A 19,612-nucleotide genomic window follows, 5' to 3' on the forward strand; every position below is an offset into this window, starting at 1 on the left:
GCTGCAGCATTTTGAATGAACTGAAGGGTTCTAACAGACTTGTTGGAACATCCTGCTAATAAGGAGTTACAGTAATCTAATCTAGATGTAACAAGGTGGAAGAAGGCTGATGACATGATGAAATTAACATGATCATCATGAATTATCAAGTCTCATTTTTTTAAGTCCATGTGATCAGATTGTGTAATAAAACTTATTTATCCACAGTGGACAAAGTGTTTGTTCATAAAAGAATGTTTTGTTTTGTGTCATTTAGTAAAAATGTGGTGGAAAAAAAACATCACAAACAGAACAGCTTGTGCCGTTTATTCTAGAAAAGACAACATAGCATTGTTGATAATGTATTTTTATTATTATTATAATTTTTATTATTCTAATAGCTAAACTTAGTGGACAGCTGTCCTGCAGGGTCAGCCTCACGACATGAACGCTCGCACGCTGCCTCTGATGATGGCTCTGCAGATGGGGCAGTGACGCAGGCTGGCAGCACAGTCGCCACACACCACCAGATGACCACAGGGGATGAAGACGATGGACACCAGCTGATCCATGCACACCTTACAGGTCCTCTCCTCCTGCAGCTGCCGCAGCAGCTCCTCTGGGCCTGGCTCCTTCACTTTCACACACAAGGAAAAAATCGAATCAAAAAACAAGCAACACATACATACAACTCATTTCTGCGTGTGAGGTCTGAGTGCTGAATGACCCCTGACCTTTGCCTCTGACAGGAGTTTGCATCCTCACATTTCCAGAACTGGAGCTCTGCCTCTCCTCTGCCTCTGAAGTAAACATGTTAATCACATAATGAAACAAATAAACATGGTAACACAGAGTTACATCAATGTAAACATCTAGTATTCATTTAATTGAATTTTACCACAAAATGAACTTACCCAACTTTATATTTTAAAGTGAAATGATTTTAACATTTAACATTTTCAGGTTTTACAGTGCACAACAAATCAAGTATCCAGTGTAGGGGAAGCATCTATATGGAGGATCGAAACTGAGACTTTCATTTAAATATTAATACAATAATAACTTAACAATAATTCAATACATTGTATTCATTCATTAAATGAAAAAATATAGGAGGAAACGGCAAAAAAAAAAAAAAAAAGGTTGTGGGTTTGATTCCCAGCTCTGCTAGTCTACATGTCGACCCTGAAACCCGCTTTGCGCCTAACGACTTTGAATGTGTTCAGAGTCGTATTGCAAGAGCATGTGAATGTGTATGAAAAATGTGAGAGTGAATGTATGAATGTGTGGTGTAAAGCTGCTTTGACTGGTAATCTAGAAAAGCACGATAAAAAAACCATTTTACATAATATAATAATAATAATGATGAAAATCATCATTGCAGTAATTGTGAGAGTAAAATCCTAATCTTCAACCCTCTTTAAATGTAATCACTCACATATTCTTATAATCAGACCTGGTTGAATATAAACAGCCTAGATACCGAGGTGCCGGCTGTTTGACCTCATACTCTCTCTGATGGTGCCTCAGTGTTTACATGTCAGCTGTTGTCTCAGTTCTCCTCGGAGCTGAGCTGTCGTCAACTTCACGCATCACTGACTCCAGAGGTTCCATCATAGATCAACTCAACTGTGAGATCAACTGTGTGTGTGTGGGGGGGGTGCTGCTACCTGTGCTCTGTGGAGCCGTGTGTCTGTCCTCCTCCTCTGCCTGCAGTACATCAGACACCAGGTCAGACACTGAGGTGTAGTGCTGGCCTGACAGCAGATACTTGGTCTGGACCAGACTCTCCACCAGACTGGACTCAAAGCCCATTTGAAGCACAGTCTGCACCACAGGAGAGAGAATGGCTGAGGATCCTCCGTGACCTCCGACCCCATCTGTGACATGAGAGGAAGAGTGAAGTGGTGACTGCCTAACAAATGTAAATATTATTAACTATTTCCTACAGGTTAGCGCAGCTCAAAGTGAGTGACCGATGAAAAGGCCGATGAAAATTATACACAGATATGATCCAGGAAATGCTGTTATTTACATTTAATTTGATCTGTTCCTGACAAATGTATGCTAGCAGCTCAGGAGCACTTTTTCACTGTCTATAACTTTATGAATACATGAACTTTATATCTGCATTAATAAGTAAACCCCTGTGAGTGATTGAGATGGAGCCGCTCTCTTATCTAGAAGTTTAGTAAAGTTTATTAGAAGAGCAGGAGGCTCCATAGAGACTGTGTCTGTCCCCGACCTACTAAAGTAATAAATAAATCAATAACAAACAAAAGAGGAGTGAGACATTCTAATTTAATAAAAATCAATATCCACAATAAAATAGTCCAAGAATACCACTTGAACGTGGACTATTAAATATAAAATCTCTTTTAATTACTGACAATCGTGTTGATTTATTGTGTGTAACTGAAACTCAGTAAATATAATTAATGACTTTTTAAACATAGTCTACAACCCTCTCTTCTTTGAACTAACAATAGCGTGATAGCAATTGTTCTGTCTTTCTTTTTTCTCCTTTTTTACAGATATCACAAACTCACCTAAGCCCTTTTCAAGTATGTGGAACCGATTATATAAGAGATTCCACTTGTGCCTTCTTTCAGTGGCAGTTGATGAATGCTCAGTGCACGTTAGAAACGCTGCCAGTTAATGAGAGGTGCGTTCAAGGTGATCATTATTACATACAATCATTATTGTGTACGTATGTCAATATTCCCTCTTGTATGATTATAAAACATACTGTGGTTATTGACGATGTAAATGTGCAAGCTATAAGTGAGTCGTGGCATTTGTAAGTGCTGGAATGTTAATTTAATGGTGTAAACACAGTTTCTCAGTTAACTAGTTAGCCTCTGTGCTAACGTTACCTTGCTGTGTTGTTGTAGTGAGCTGCATGTGAGCCGCCTATCGAGCCTGTATGTGACCAGTAACATATTCTGTTCCTGTCCAGAATAAACAGTGTTATGAACTGCAACGCAAGCCTCCTGGCCATCATTTAACACAACGCAGAGTCGAGGGGTTGAACCAGCCAGCTACAACAAAGTGTAGTTGAGCTTGGTTACATAACAACACATTTGTACATTTTAAGCCAGGGGTCTCAAACTCAAATGACCTGTGGGCCACTGACGGTCTCGTCTGGTCAGTCGGGGGCCAGTCAAGTAACAAAAAACCTTTTTGGGAAAAGCAGCAGTTGCAGTGGGCGTTATGAGCTCCTTATCATCAATATATGCAGTATTTAGCCCCCTATTATTTATACTGCACACAAATGTGAGAGACTGGCCAACATCGTTGCCTCACTGGTTCATAACGGAGGATAAAGTGAGAGAGAAATGACTGAATGAAGTTAAGTCTGTCATTTTAATCCGACGACTTCCTCTCTCATAATTCAGTGACTCAAACCCTGAGGTGTGTTTCATATTTTCACGTCATCCGTGATCAATTATGCGTTTGTTTCACAGTTTAATTCAGTAATCTGACAGCTCTCTCTCCTTTTTAATCCCGCCGTGTTCTCGTCACTGTCACGTTCTCTGGACGTTTCATTTTTCCCTCTTCTCTCGTGGACGTGGCTCCATCACGACGCGTTTCTTCATAAAGAAGGGATTAGTTTTTATTAAAGGCTCCGCGGCTCAGACTCTGTGACGCGATTCGATTTCTGCTCCGACAAATGAAACGAGAGAAAAGAAAATGGTCTTTCCATCACAGAGAGAGAGAAAGAACAAAAATCCTGATGAATAATTAAAACGTTACAAGTTAATTTCTTCATTATATTCTTAGGTGTTGGATTAATGATAAAAGCTGCAGAATGTAAAATATAAAGACATCTATTTCATTGAAATCATTGTCAAACGTGTTTCTCAGTGGGTTTTTTTACTAATTAAATTCACTTTCTCTGATTTCTGGTTTCTTTTTTCCTTTTTTGGGTTGTGGACAAAAACAAGACGCTGAGCAACAATATTTTTATATTTTTTAGGACATTTTATGGACCAAACAACAATAAATAATCCAAATCAGGTGAAAATGAAACAATGATGTCATAGGCTGCTGGAATGGATTTCCATCTCTCTTAATTCAAGGATGGTATTTTTCCGTCATAATTATTATGAATAAAAAGACATAAATAGCTTCATTTATGATGAAAGGTAGGTACAGAGATAATCCCGTTATTCTTCTCAAACCTCAGCCTCAGAGACAGAGAGATATTATTATAATATACTGATCCTCCACTGTCTCCGCATACAGCTGCTTAAATACTTTTTAAAATGTAATATTTATGGTTTTTCATGTATTCAGATTCAGCCCAGACACTAAAACTACAGTGAAAAGTGTCAGGTCTGTGTTTTATTGCTGGTAAAATGTTAATATCAACAATAACACACACGTCACGCGTGTAAAACATAGGTGAGACCAGACCTGATGATAATAACAATAATAATAATAATAATAACAATAATAATAATAACAGTATGAATCAGCAGCAGGATGATACTGAGGAGAGAGAGAGAGGCTGCAGACGCACAAACACACTGTTGATTTGTCTGCAGACAGAATTCCCCGCGTCTCCCGTCTCTGTCCCCATTATCTCATTTCCATTTAAGCCGATTACACAAGTGTGTGTATTCTGTTTTTACGATTTTACGACTGTGTGTGTGTGTGTGTGTGTGTGTGTGTGTGGCGAGTGGAGGATCCACGTCTCTGAGGTGAAAACCGAGCTCGGCCCTGATCAATGTGACCAAGTATTAACATCTGAATCTGCCCACAGGCCTAAACATCCCTCACTCACCCACTCACCCGCCGTCTGCCTGCCTGATTATCTGCTGGATATGAATTTGAGACTTTCACAGGTTGTTTATTATTCATAGTACAAAAACAGTCACTGTCTCTACATGAGAGGACAAGGACGAGGACTTTTTAAACGACAACAATCTCAGAATCTGCGTAGATTGTTGTGTAAAAACTGACGGAACTCACACTGAAACTTCCACAGATTTCCTGGAATGTGCAGCAGAAGGAATTCAATGTCACTTCACGACCACTAGTGGGCCTACGTGATCACATGACCTCTGACTGGCATCCTCCCTGTCACACAGGTTAGCCGAGCGTGGTTGTGCAAATTGAGAGAAAACATCTTTGTCTTTGCGTCTATAAGCAATAATTAATATCACATTTTTAAAGGAGATTGATTTAACGAGCGTTATCGTTTTGTTTTTTTTTTGCCCATATCGCCCACCGTGTAAAATATTGACATTTTTCTGCGATCACAATTATTCCACACAAAAAAATAGATATTCAATTTTGTATTTTGGACTAATTGTTCACAACTTGAACTATATTTTTGTACGTGAGTGAAGTACCGATAAATAGTTCTACAATTTTGTACCAAACCCTATTTTAAAGGTAGAGCTTCTAGTACTGGTTTCAGTTTAAACTAGATCGTTTGATTCTGTACCGATATCAGTCCAACATAACTTATTCATGCTAATGTGCCGCTAACACATTAGCACAAATATGCTAACATGCTCCAATCGTGCGACAAATATTGCGCTTCCATAAAGAAGACATTCAAATTGTAATTTTTAACAGTCTGTGCTGAGTGAAGTATCAAAGCGATATTTAGCATTTTGGGAATCGTATCAGATTTCACCTTTTTTATTTTTTTACCCCCGATATCCGACCAGTAACTAACCGATATTGAGTACTGATATCATAATCAATACACAACCATATGCAGTAGAGTACTGTTGAGGAATTGGCGATATGATACACATCGCGATTAAAGGAGTGAGATTGCGATATTTGCAATGTATGAGGATAATATAAATATGGTGACATATTACAACATATTTATATATACAGTATATTACAAAAACAACTTGTATGAACTCTGTACAGTTTTGTCTAGTGAGCGAGTGGAAGGAGGAGAGATTCAAAAACATTACAGCTACAAAAAAGAACAACTTATTAAATAAAAACATTAAAATATAACGGCATAAAATATTGCGATGTTTCCCTACAACACATCTTCTGTACTGAACCGCAGACTCCAATAAAGACACGATAAAAACCATTCCTGCACATTTATAACATTCATACAATAACATCACTGCCTCACAGTGTGTGTGTGTGTGTAATAAAATAATATAAGCACACACCAGCTGGGACACACACACACACACACACACACACACACACACACACACACACACAATGACCAGAAAACAATGGCAGAATCCGCTGTGATCATTCATCTCTCCATAAGTTCAATCTGTTGTGAGCAGAAACGCGATCCTGACCCAAACGACCTCCACGCTCCGCCATTAGATTAACGGGGGAGGCTAGCGTTTCAGCTAACCAAATCACAGCGGGGCTAATGACACAAGAGAGGTGAGGGTCAGCGTGACCTTTCACCTCTGACCTTTATCTGTGCCGCTGTGGACCCCCCTCGCAACTGATGGACGAGGTGAGGCGAGGGGAGGGGAGGGGGAGTTTGTTCGTTTGCTGCCGATGAGGCGACTCTTCTTCATTCAGAACAACACAAAACAATAGAGAACCTTATCCGACGTTAAACCCAAATTATAATCCGAGTCTGGATTATGTTAGTTTATCTGTTACACAGAGATCAGCTTTATTTATGAGTTCCATCACAACCACAGCAACGTTAACACAACTTCCAATATTGGGAGGCGGGGCCTGTGTCCAGCAGTGACCTTTGACCAGAGGCAGATGAGACCCCGCCCCCCCCCCTCAGTTATTGAGCTCAGTCTTCCCTCTAGTGTAGAAACACGTTACTGACGCTCACTCTGTCATTTTCATGTGAGAAACTGGAAACAGATTATTTACCTGAATCACTGATCGATTAGAAAATATGTTATCACAGATTTTACATCTGATTAAGTCTTCAAACACACACATCATTTTTAAACTCATACTATCAAAATGAACACACTGCAATTCATTTCAAATATTTAACATTGTCAAGGGTTTACTGGCAGAAACTGAATAAACTTTTGATAAATCTGCTTTTATAAGTGTTTTATCGCTTTAAAGGAAAACTAATTTCGTTTTTCAAAAGCCGCCATCTTGTGTCCCCGTGTTTCTACAGAAGCCCGAGTGGACAAAACAAGCCAGAGCACGCGTTTCACGCTTTGAGGCAAAAACTAACAAAGAAGAGATGACATTCTTTTTGGTACGCGAAGGCCACCGCAGCTCCCGTAGTAGATAAAAAAGGGGGAGAAGTGGGCGGAGCAATGTGCAGTGTCACCACTAGATGTCACTAATTCTTACACACGAGACCTTTAAGGCAACTAACGCAGCTGCTTTTGGATTTACTAGGAGGAGGGAGCAAAAAGATGGAAAACATTGTCTGATCGACTCAGTTCGAAATAAAAAAAAAAAAACGTAGCGTAATGTTCGTTCATTTCTAAATTCTCCTTATTCTACATGAAGTCATTTTATGTTTAAATGCGGGATATCACGAGCTTTTGAAATAAAACATGCGATTAATCACAGCTAATTCTTTAATTTTTGGGGGGGGTTTTAATCAATTGACAGCTGTAATATTTATATTCATGGGCATCAGTAAATATTGCCAAACTTTTTTAACCACTGCAGAAGTTGGAGGTTGTGTTATCCTCCCGTCTGTCACACTTAAAGGTAAATGGACCAGAAAGGTGTTTTTCTCTGCGCGCGTGTGTGTGTGTGTGTGTGTGTGTGTGTGTGTTTCTACCTGTACTGCAGGTGAGGAGAATAACTTCTCACTTCATGAGCATGTGTGACACACTAAACACCAAACTGCTTTTAACACCATGCGGGTCAAAGTACACACACACACACACACACTTAACGTTTAGAGTCACTGGAGCAACACCCTTAAAGCCAGCAGCACATGAAAGATAAATGACTTCTGAATGTTTCTTAAAAACAAAAACCAGACCAGATAAAGGCTCATACTCTCCTGCACCAAACCCCATAGAGAAAACCATTGATTTTAGGTCACAGGGACACAGGAGCCGCTGGTCTACTGCTGCCTCTTACGTTTTTGTCACTCGGTTAAATCTGAAAAAAGGTTTTCAAACACCAAAGTCACACAATAATAACATTTGAACTCAGTAACGTAGGCGGCAGTGGATCAACACCTCCTGTGTGCTGCGATGCTAAAATCGCTGATTTTCTCTATGGAGAACACTTTGGTGTGGGAAACACCAACCTGTGTTTCCTACTGATAAAAACACCTCAACTATCCCTTTAACAGTAAATGTATAGAACGTACTCAAACCACAGTCTTTCTCTCTCCTACCTGCTGTGATGTCATCATCAGTGACGTCCATTTCCTCCTCAGGAGCCTTGGTTTCCACTGGTTGGGCATCAGGAGGGGGCGGAGCTTGAGGAGAGGACTCTGTGGTTGTCCCAGCTGTGGAGAAAGAGAGAGATTTGAGTTAATGTTATATATTATATATATGTGTGTGTGTGTGTGGTCACAGGAGACAGAGTGAGCAGGAGGCTAATGATTATAGCGCCTTATAATCAGGCTAACTGTCCTGGTTAAGCAGCTAATAAGGGTTTATTGGCGCCTGCTCGTTATCTAAGGGATTAATTGAAACACACACACTATATTTAGTGTTTTCATTTAGCCTTTATCTCCCCTTTGCCAATTAAGTGTGGCTTTTCATTAGCGGGCCTGCGCTAATGAATGAAGCGACGGAGGGAAACGGAGCTGATGCTGCGCTAATCTCCGAGAAAACAGCCTCATTAATGAAACGCACGCACGCACACACACACACACACACACACACACACACAGACACACACACACACAGACACACACGCACACACAGAAACACACAGACACACACACACAAGTTTCCATAACTTCAGAGGACATTGCGTTGACTTTCATTCATTTTCTGGAGACTTACTCTAACCTTAACCATAACCATAACTTGTACTGACCTTAACCCTGAACCCTGACCTCAGTCTAACTGTAAAACACGTCTTAACCTTAAAATGTAGTCATTTACGTTATGGGTGAGTTTTGATTTTTGTCCCCATAATGTGACAACATAAGGAATATCAGGTGTACACACACACACACGAGTTAATGACAAGCTATTATAACAGTTAGTTTAATTACATTGATTAATCCTCGTTACCACTGAGCTCCATGTTCCAATTAACCTGCTCTCTCTCTCTCTCTCTCTCACACACACACACACACACCTGATAGTATAATGACTTTATATTACACACACACACACACCTGATAGTATAATGACTTTATATTACACACACACACACACACACACACACACACACACACACACACACACACACACACACACACACACACACACACACACACACACACACACACACACACACACACACACACACACACACACACGAACAGCAGAGCATCCGTCTCGCATGTTTACGTGATAAAAACTTAATTGGACTTGAATGAGTGATGCTTCTGTGTGTGTGTGTGTGTGTGTGTGTGTGTGTGTGAGTCTCAGTTCAGCCGCAGTTCATGAACCACGGAACATCAGCCATCAGGGAGCCAATCAGCACGCAGCAAGCTCTAACAGAGGCTGTGATTGGCTGTCAAGAAGATGTAAACAAAAAAAACTGGAATATGCAGGAGACTAATGACGCTTTTCCACTATTCAGTTCCAGCACGGCACGGCTCGACTATACTCGGTCACGTTGTTTTTCCATGACTTCATAGCTCCTCCTCAGCGTGGGCGGAGTCGTCATAGCAACGGCAGTTTTAAACGCGACACAAACATACAAACGATTGACTTGTAAAACGGTTGTTTTGGATGTAACTGAATCATTAGAATCAGATGATTTAAAAAGAATCGTTCAGTACTTCCTGTGTGAACTGAAATACCGCTGAACGTTGAGACGTGATTCGGCTCACAATCGATCGCTTCTGTTCAATATTGACGTATTATACATTTCCTTTTACTAAATGTTGTAGATTAACGCATGTTTTTTAAAGTCTTTATAACTGATCGACAGATCGACATCGTTCGCTTTGATTCTCATGTCGGACGTCGCGCTCATGACTCTTCCAGTGACGACGCTCTCAGTCTGTCGACGTCACAGTTTATAGAAACTTTTCCACTTCTGAGCAAAAATGTTAGTGTGTCCATGAGGCGACATCGGGATTCTGCTGCATTGCATCGGAAGTCGGCAAGTTGAAAAGTCTGGGAAAAAAACATGGAAACTAACGTATCTCAGGCTAGACATTGTTAGCAACACCAGTCGATCACAACCAAGGTTGATGAGGTTGATCCCAGTTTCCGAGTTCCGACTACAAATGGAACACACCATTATGTACATGTAACTTTAAAAGTACCAGGTACGAAATCTAAATGAAATGAATCGGAATGTGTTATAGAGTTTTGGTTAAAACCGGACTCAATAAAACCGATATCAAACAAGAATCGGTCATCGGAAACGCTGTCGAAAACCAGATATTGATCCAGATATTGATCCAGATATTGATCCTCCAAGTGATTCTACAGAAAATCCTGCTTATAGCAGCTTTAAAAGACGAGACTGTGAGGAAGTTATTATGATGTTGTGCAGGTTTATATCACACACGCACGCACAGGCCTATAACTCAGCTGTCCTGGCCAAGGGGAGGAGAAGGAGAGAGAGGAGATACAGGAGATGGGGAAGAAAAAGAAGAGGGGGAGGATGACAGGGAGGCAGAGACGAGAGAGGAGGGAGGGGAGGAGACACTCTGCCCTGCTCCAAGGTCAAGCTTGTCATGTCAGCCATGACACATAGCTCCCAGCATGCCTTGTTAACCTCCAGGACCTCCTCCTCTCCTCAGTCTGTTGCTGGATCTCCTCTTCCCTCTTTAATTCCTCATTTCCACTGGTCAAAATGACACGGTCTTAATCCCGAGTCTGAACAGGTTTTTAATCAGCGTTCAGTCACATGACACAAGATTTTACCATTTTATTATTGTTTTGTTACATTTTTACTGATTTAATGTTTTAGACCTTTTATAACTCAGCCAATCAAAGTTTTATATTTACATTTAAGACGTGTACCCAGTATTTCAGGGGCAAAAAGGACAAGGTCTCATTTATGAATTTTCTCTCTTTACTCAATTTCTACGGCATAAATAAACAGTATCTTCATTTATGTAGTTTTTAACTTTAACTTTCATCCACACAGACAAGGGAAAACTAGAAGGAAGTCAGGAAGGAGGAAAGGATGAAAATGAAGGCAGGATAGAGCACAAGGGAAGGTGACGAGGGAAATAAGATCATTACACCTGAAATGATTTGCTTTAAAGAATCATTGAATGTAACTCTATATATATATATATATATATATATATATATATATAGTATATATATCAAAAGGAAGGCAGGGCAAAAAGGGAAGGAGAGAAAGAAGGAAAAAAGAGAAGAGAAGAGGAAAAGATGGTAAAGGAGAGGTGATGAGGGACTGATGCAACAATGACAAAGGTAACGAGGAGAAAAGAGGAGGAAAGGTCACATCTCCTACAACAGCAGCTTGACGTGGGGAAGGTAAGCGCAGGATTGGGCGATGGAGGGAAACAATAAAGTTTAAAAAAAAAAGGAGAAGAGGAAGTGATCACTGCCGCTGAGTGATCAAAGAAACAGCTGCTTCTCTCACACTGTTTGACCCTGAGAGCGTGTGTGTGTGTGTTCATGCGAGCGCACGCCGCACAATACTGGAGACTTTGTTTAATCGAGTGTGTGTGAACACGAGTGTGTTAAGTGTGTGTGTGTGTGTGTGTGTGTGTGTGTCCCTGGGTGGACTCTCCTCGTCGCTGCCTCGTCGTCTCCCTGCTGCTCAGAGATTAAAGCCTCTGGTTGTATCGTGCGTGTGCATGGGCGTGTGCGTGGCTGGTAGTTTTGTCACACCTGCTGTGAACTTCCTCAAGTGTTCAGCTTGTGTGAATCCAAAGTGTCACGTCACCCGTGTGTCGTTTAGTGAACCGCTCACTCGCCCGCACCAAAGCCCATAGAGAAAAATCAGCGTTTTTAAGCTCACGGGGGACACAGGGGCTGCTTGTCTGCTGCTGCCTCCTGTGGTCACTTTGTGTCACTGTGGCGAATCAACAACAAATTGTTGAAACACAGAAGTCGTAAAATAACACTTTTTCTCTATGGAGTTTGGTGCGGGAGAGTGAACGGTTTATAAACTCCAGCTTCCAGGTGGAAAAGTTTGTCACACACTGAGATAACAGGGCAGAATGTTGCAGACTTAAGTTGACATGGATTTTATAACCTTTGACCTTTTTTTAAATGAGATAAAATCAGTTTTTCCTTGAGTAAACAATGTTTAAATGTATCTGGTTTATTATGTGGCTACGATAATGACAGTTCTTCTGTGCAGGTTTCCCTCATTCCGGGGATAAGCGCCATCACCAGGTGTCATGAAGTAGTGACACTAGTGAGTCACACGAGCGGGAATCCTATTCAAATCACTGGATTGGTCTTCTTTTATTTAAAAATGGGATCATTTGTCCTGCAGGGTGACCTGCAGGGTTTATGTGACGTTAAGATGAGGCGTTCAGGAGAATTTGTGAACAAACACAACAAAAGGTCAACAGGATAAAAGTAGAGTTCGAAAGAAACATGTGGCTGAGGTTCAGGATCAAGAGGGAGACTTCCCTCGGGGACCCACACACATTCCCTGACTCTCCCCATGATGTTCCAGGATTTCCAGGACTAGCAGGAGTCATCTTACTGTCTGTTTCAGTCCTGCTGTGCAGCACGCAGATCAAATTCAATGACCCTTTAACCTCTCTCTCGCTCTCTCTCTCTGTGTTCCCTCCCCTCCCTCCCCCCAGCTCTCCATCCTTCCTCATCCCCCGAGGTCACCGCTCCATCACTCCCACCATCTCCCCTGCCTGCGGTACTGCTGTGGTAACACAACACGGACTGGTGCCCGTTTCTATGGTAACAGTTCCCCTGAGAAACCCCCTCAGCATCCTCAGCAACCATGACTCCTCCACACACACACACACACAGCATTTTAGAGGGCTGTTTCTAGTAAAAGAAGGTGGAGATTCACCTTTCTTCCCATCAGCAGGTCTAACTATAGAGAGAGAGACACAGAGGGAGAGAGAGAGGGACTAGGAAATACATAGAGCTACAGACAGATAGATGAACAGAATAAGAGACAGAACACACACACACAAACACACACACACACACACACACACATTTTTTCAAATTGGGTTTGTTCGATAGACATTCGGGGGAAAAAAAGACGATTTTAGCTGCTTAACAAAAGGCTGGCTTAATAAAATGTACACCAACAACACATTCACCATTTCATTTCACTATTACACAATCATTTCTGAGTGGAAAATCAAGTTAGTGTGACTTCCAAAGTTGTTCACACTCCCTGCACCAAAGTCCATTGAGAAAACGAGCGCTTTAAGGCTCACATGGACACAGGGACACGGGGAACCAACAATTTCCAAACACCAAGGTTACCCAGTGGCACATTTGAAGTGACTGATGGAGGCTGCAGTGGATCAACATCCACCCCGTGTGCTGTAATGAAAAATCATTCATTTTCTCTATGGGGTTTGGTGCAGGGCAGCAAGCGCTGCTTTACAAAGTGACCCGAACCTCATTAAGCTGGAGAGAAAAGGCTGTTTAACAGCAGCGAACACAGTCTGAAGACAGCGTGGAATTAAAAATGACTCACGTGAGCTGACCATGTCCACATACTGAGGCAGGTACAGAGCCCACGCGTCGATGGTGTCCTTGCGTCCTGATTGGCCGATTCGTCTCAACTCGGCCAACAGGAGAGCTTGTGCTGCCTCTCGTACCTGAGAGAGAGAGGGAGGGAGGGAGGGAGGGAGAGGGAGAGAGAGAGGAGAAGAGGTCTTTAGAAACATTTTTATCATTAATAAGACGTAAACAGCAGGTGAGGTTTGAGTGACAGGGTTGGAACCAGGTTTATGTTAGGGTTAGAGATTTAGTTGTGTACAAGAACATTCTTGTATTTGTTGCCTCTTTAGGACCTTTTTTCTGGCATAAACAGTGACCCTTTTATCCAAGACCCGTTGTCCTCTTGAGGGCCAATCTGGTTCTAATGAGGTACAACTTAAATTTCTGAAGCTTGGTTCAGATTAAGTTTAGCACTAGGGATTAACAGTGAGAGGTAGGTATTTGTTGCCTCTTTAGGACCTTTATCAGGACCAGTAGTCCTCATGGAGGGCAAAACGTGGTTCCAATGAGCAAGAACTTCATTTCTGAGGAACTGGATAAGTTTAAGACCAAGATTGTGGTTGGGTTAAGGTTAGGGTTAGGGTTAGTCATTCACTGGTTATGGTTAAAGTTAAGGGTAATGCTTACTTTAGGTTGTCCGAACGGATGAAAGTCAAAGCAGAAGCCTAAGAAGAATAGCTGTGCAGAGGAAGTGAGGACTCTGGTTGGTCCTCAGAGCTTTAATGAGACTTTTTCGGGCTTAAGACCTGGTTTTATGGTGAAGGTTGGACATTGAATTGTGATGGATGAGGTTAAGGGGCATGTCTATGTGTGAGAGAATGTTACCTCCAGACAGCGGTCCTGCCATCTCCTCGCCAACATCTCCAGCAGAGGAGGTCTGTACTTGTCCAGGCCGAGGAGGTCGGGGAGCATCACACAGTGCATGGCTGCCAGCTGGCTCCAACCTGAACACACACACACACACACAGACTCAGAGTTAGAGGAGACTGTAGTGAAGGTCATGCTCATACACAAACCTCACCGCTGTCACATTCAACTCTAAATTCAACCGATTTTTTGTACAAATGTGCAGAGAAACGTTGACAGACGACGAGCACCAGGGATTAGCCGTGTGTTCCAGTTGCCCCTGAATGAGTTCACAATCTGGAATTGCAACTTCAGGGGGCGCTCCGTTTAAAACTGTCTACTGAGAAAATGACGACCTGCAAACACAACTGGAAAGTTCTCCAAGTGATATGACAGCAACTTGTCAACAGACATTCCTATCAACCATCTTAGGAAGGTTGAGATGATGCTAAAAGCTAACTGACGACAGTTTGCATTGTTAAATGTTTCAATATAGTTAAATTCATTATGATTTCATGATTTGGGGGTGCAGTGGCTCATTGGTTAAGACCGGTACCCTGTGTGCGAAAGACATCATGGTCACAATGGTCACAAGTTCGACTCCACCCCTGGCTGATTGTGCTCAATTCCATTGTAAGTCGCTTTAGATAAAAGCGTCTGCTAAATAACATGTAATGTAACGTAATTTCCGTCCGTTTTGCTTAAATAAGCTGTTAAAAAAAAACATGTTTCTATATGACAGCAGTGGGTTTTTCGGTCACATTCACAGTAACTTCATACTTACACAATCCTCATGAACACACACACACTAACAACAGTTCAACAACATGATGGGAAAAGTACTGACATGGTTACTTCCAGTCTTGGTTAGAGTTCCGTTGTTATTTCTGCTAACCAGAGCTGAGGGGCAGATGTACCAACGTGTTGTAGACGGCATTCTGTCGCAACGAGGCCTGGTTTGAACGTAGAAGAAAACCACAGACAAATCTGGTTTTCCTTCTCGTAAAGACGCAATCCTGGGAGAATCGAGGGGAAAGTTTCACACAGAAATGTGGAGGGAATCTATAAAATGTGACCAGCCGAAAACTGTGGGTTAAGGTTGCAACTGTTTCACGATGAAAAGTCTGCCGGCTTCTGATTGGTCAGAGAATGTCGTCACTGAAAAAGTCATGAGCTCGATCAAAGCGAACAATGCCGAAATGTAGATCAGTTAAAAAGACTTAAAAATTCTTAAAAAACATGATGTTTATCACCAACATTTAGCAAAGGAAATGTCTAAAATCTCAATAATATATAGTATTTGGTGTATTTAGCAACAGCACTGCTGAAAGCCGGCGATCAAATACCACGTTCAGTGGTATTTCAGTTCAGTGACTGTGTCAGAACTCGTGTCAGGAAGTACTGAACGATTCTGTGAATAAAACTTTTTAAATCAACAGATTCTAATGATTCAGTTACAACCAAAACAACTGCTTTACAAGTCACTGGTTTGTGTGTTTGTCATGACAGCAGTTTCACTCAGTCTTCCTATAATAACCCCGCCCATGTTGAGGAGGAACCATGAACCCAAATTGAGTAGAGTTGAGCCGAGTAGAGCTAGAACTGTATAATGGAAAAGCGCCACCATTTAAGATGGCTTCTCGTTTTCAAAAACTGGTAGCCCGATGAAGGTCTAGAAATGAAACTTTGCCGCAGTAAAAGAACACTTTTACTAACCCTAACGCACAAGAGTCTTGTTGCTGATTAATGGTCAACTTTTCTGTCGTATGCACAAGTTTTTACCTGCTGTCAAGTACGAGCAAATGAAACCACGTTAGACAATCAAATCATGTTTGTCCATTTAAGATCAAACAGTACAGACTGGATTTGCCCTGGAATCCAGGTAACGTGTTTGATTTAAGATGGAAACATGTTGAGTGAACGGCTTGAAGGACTTTGACCGCCAAGGCTTGGAGCTCCACTCAAGTGCGATTTCTAGCATTAGCTCCGATTGCGCAATTAGCCGCAGGCTTGGTACGTCCCAGGTAAAACAAAGGCGGCACGACACAAGCATGGGTACATCTGCCCCTGGTGGTGCTTCACATCAAAATGAGAGCAGGACTGACAACAACCTTGTCTTGTCAGGATGAATTTAATATTTTTTTATTCCACGCAGCTTCACAACAACAACAGCAACAACAACAACAACAACAACACCACGGCACCGTCTGAAGGATTCGACCTCAAACACATGAGAAAACCTTGAGGGTTTTCAGGACTAAACAATAAACACCAGGTGATGCGACAAAGTACGAATCTCTTCCCTTGATTTCGTCTGATGGAGAAAAATAACATTTAATAATGTCTTTTACATCCAGTCGGAGCTGAAATCGCTGCTCATTTTTAAAGAGAAAAAAAAACCACACACACTAGCTTTTACACGGGGGACAAGAAAACTCATCGTCAACATAAATCAAGCACCTTAGTCACATATATTGGCTCAATATATGGTTCCCGGAGAGGATGCAGGAACGTGAAATGTACGTTTTGGTCACGGACGCTGACCAGCTTTTTTTTATGCGGGGAAAGAAATTTCAGAGCAAATTTCTTTACCAAACGCAGCGTGTGAGACTTACCTTTGCAGAACAGGCAAAAGTCAAACTGTTAGCTTTGTTACAGAGTGAAATTAGAAATATATACTGTACATATGTGTATGTAGAGGTTGACCGAGTTACTGTGAAGAAAAAAAGTCAACATTTCATATTCACACTGACAGACAATAATCAGTCAACCTCTATTTGTAAAAGCTGCATCACTGTCTTGCAGAAACCTCGAGTGGTAAAAAGGTTAATCAACCAATTTATTATTATAAAGTCATAATTGCTCCTAGTAAAGCTAGTTAGCAAAATGGTAGGTGTTGAACCAGATGCTGCTTTAGATGTTTGACGGCTGAGATAAGGCTGATTTTACGCAGATGAAAGATACCTGGAGAAGTTTTGGAAATGTTGCTGGATCCATTTTTTTGTTTGCAGGGCCCAAATTCGCAAAACACAAAATGTGCGATATCAGCTTTTTATCCACGCGAAACATGCTTTTGGGAGCCTTAAAACACATTTTGAAAAGCTGCCCATGCTCTTTTGTGTATTTACCCAATTCGCAACTCACAAGCCACGTCTTCTTCTACATTTTTGGTGTATTTCTGTTGCAGTGTTACAGCACCCCATACAGGCCTGGCATATATGTGCCCAGCCATGGAAAAACCAGGAACAAGTCTCCCGAGGGACATTTTGAGTTCTTTACAGATTCTGAAAGTGTGATGTCTAAGCTTTCCAACCATGTCTAACACATGGAAATATCTGAAGATGATGTGGCACTCCTGCTTTAGGGAAAATCTTAGCCTCAAAGATTTACACCTTCTGGGAGCCAAGAGACAGAATAATCACATTTACATAGTCCAGCCCCCTCCTAGCTGTCAGTGACATCTGATATATGTTAGCCCGCAGGACAGAAACTATTGTAGTTGTTTGTTTAGACAACAGTTATCAATAGCAAGTGTAGGGAACCCAAGGGTCCTATGAAGAGGTCCCAGTGGGTTCCCTGTGAAAAATAAAAGGATGTATGAATATAAATTTCATAAAAATGAAAAACATAAAAGGTAATATACTTGAGAGTTAGAAGGATTAAAGATAAATACGTATTTCTTCAAGAACTTTGAAGTTCTTGAAACTATGCGGTGTTGCTTTATGGAGAACAAAAAAGAACAAGATTGTACAGAGAAAGTTCCGTTTTCCGTGTGGATAAGGCCTTACAAATTACGCCAATATTTCAATTTGCATCCCGATTCGTTCTCATCAGTTGCGACTCGGCCATCATTTGTTAAAACTTCCTTTCAGTTTCACTTTCACCTCGTTGTAAGTCTTGTTTCTTATGAAACAAATGCATTCTCACACTTTAGGTACAGGAAAAGGGAAACGTAGTGGACACCGTTTGGTTGTATTATTAGCACTGGATGCATTTCTTTCCAACCATTATTTGCTAACAGGAACAATTTTTGAGTGTAATAGTTTTAATAACACTAACAGTGATAGTGTGGTTTCTGCAGGGCAGTGTTTTAAAATCATAAACGTTGCAGTTTTACTACAATATGACTACAGGTACTAATAAGGAATGAACATCTGAGTGCATGCTTGCAGTTTTCTGTCATAAAACTTCACTAAAATGGTAAGAATCTGTTTACTAAATCAAAGTTATTCACACTTTGAAAAGGCACTTGTATTTCCCTACAAACCACAGACATTCATCGTACAAGAAAATGAGGCAGGACGCTTCCAACACCCTGTGAGAAAAATGATAATTAGTTTCTCATTTGATCTCATGAGGACGAAAATGTACTTTAATTTAAGTTACTAAGAGAATTTAACGTTCTGTCATTCAGTCATTTTCTAAATTTATTTAATGTCTATTTATTCTATTTATTGCTGGGCACCAACTTTATGTTTTGATTATTTAATCGATGTTTTGTTTGACTTTGTGGCGACACCCTCCCTCCTCCCCGTTACATCAGGTGGAAAAACAGCAAGCATGCAAACAGTGAGCACACAGAGACACCGGAACATCAGGACACACAGACAGACAGGGCATAAAAGGACATGTTGACCAGGACAAAAAGGACTGTTATCAGTTCATGCTCAGATGCATCAGGTCTACTTCTTTGCAGACGACACAACCCTGTTTGTGTCTTTGTACAGAAGATTGAACGGAGACATTTTTGATCATTTGTTAAATTTAAATGTAACATTAGATAGAAAAGTGAATTAAAAAACAGCTGATAATCCGATAAAGTGTAGATTTAAAACCCTCGGCTGCTTCTCGGGCTGATTATTCTCCACTGGCGACTTGAACCGAGCGGATCTGAGAGTGAACTGAACTCGACAAGGACAGGACAGACAGATAAACAGATACACAACGCCGCAGACCAAAAAACGAGGACAAGACTGGAGCGAGACACCTGAGATGAAAACCTAACATTTGCTGCAGGGGGAGGAAAAGAGAAAAAAACAAGA

The 19,612-nt window shown here is 41.2% G+C and overlaps 2 protein-coding genes across 2 annotated transcripts in view; both read right to left on the reverse strand.

Annotated features, from left to right (window-relative positions):
* Positions 1 to 344: 344 nt before the first annotated feature.
* Positions 345 to 6,509, reverse strand: LOC122758652 (baculoviral IAP repeat-containing protein 7-A-like). The gene is made up of 4 exons (XM_044012921.1): positions 6,401 to 6,509; positions 1,650 to 1,859; positions 714 to 779; positions 345 to 616 (listed from the first exon to the last, which is right to left on the reverse strand). The coding sequence occupies exons 1-4, from the start codon at positions 6,507 to 6,509 to the stop codon at positions 417 to 419; spliced, it is 585 nt and encodes a 194-aa protein (XP_043868856.1). The 3' UTR covers positions 345 to 416.
* Positions 6,510 to 8,026: 1,517 nt separating this feature from the next.
* LOC122758653 (WD repeat-containing protein 7) overlaps positions 8,027 to 19,612 on the reverse strand; it is a 36,762-nt gene continuing 25,176 nt past the window's right edge. The window contains exons 21-24 of the mRNA XM_044012922.1: positions 14,550 to 14,668; positions 13,699 to 13,822; positions 8,282 to 8,395; positions 8,027 to 8,040 (exon numbers count right to left, since the gene is read on the reverse strand). Coding sequence (XP_043868857.1) covers positions 8,027 to 8,040; positions 8,282 to 8,395; positions 13,699 to 13,822; positions 14,550 to 14,668 — 371 coding nt within the window. The remainder of the gene's footprint in view (positions 8,041 to 8,281; positions 8,396 to 13,698; positions 13,823 to 14,549; positions 14,669 to 19,612) is intronic.

This window comes from Solea senegalensis, linkage group LG21 (assembly GCF_019176455.1).
Source record: "Solea senegalensis isolate Sse05_10M linkage group LG21, IFAPA_SoseM_1, whole genome shotgun sequence".
Lineage (NCBI taxonomy): Eukaryota > Metazoa > Chordata > Actinopteri > Pleuronectiformes > Soleidae > Solea > Solea senegalensis.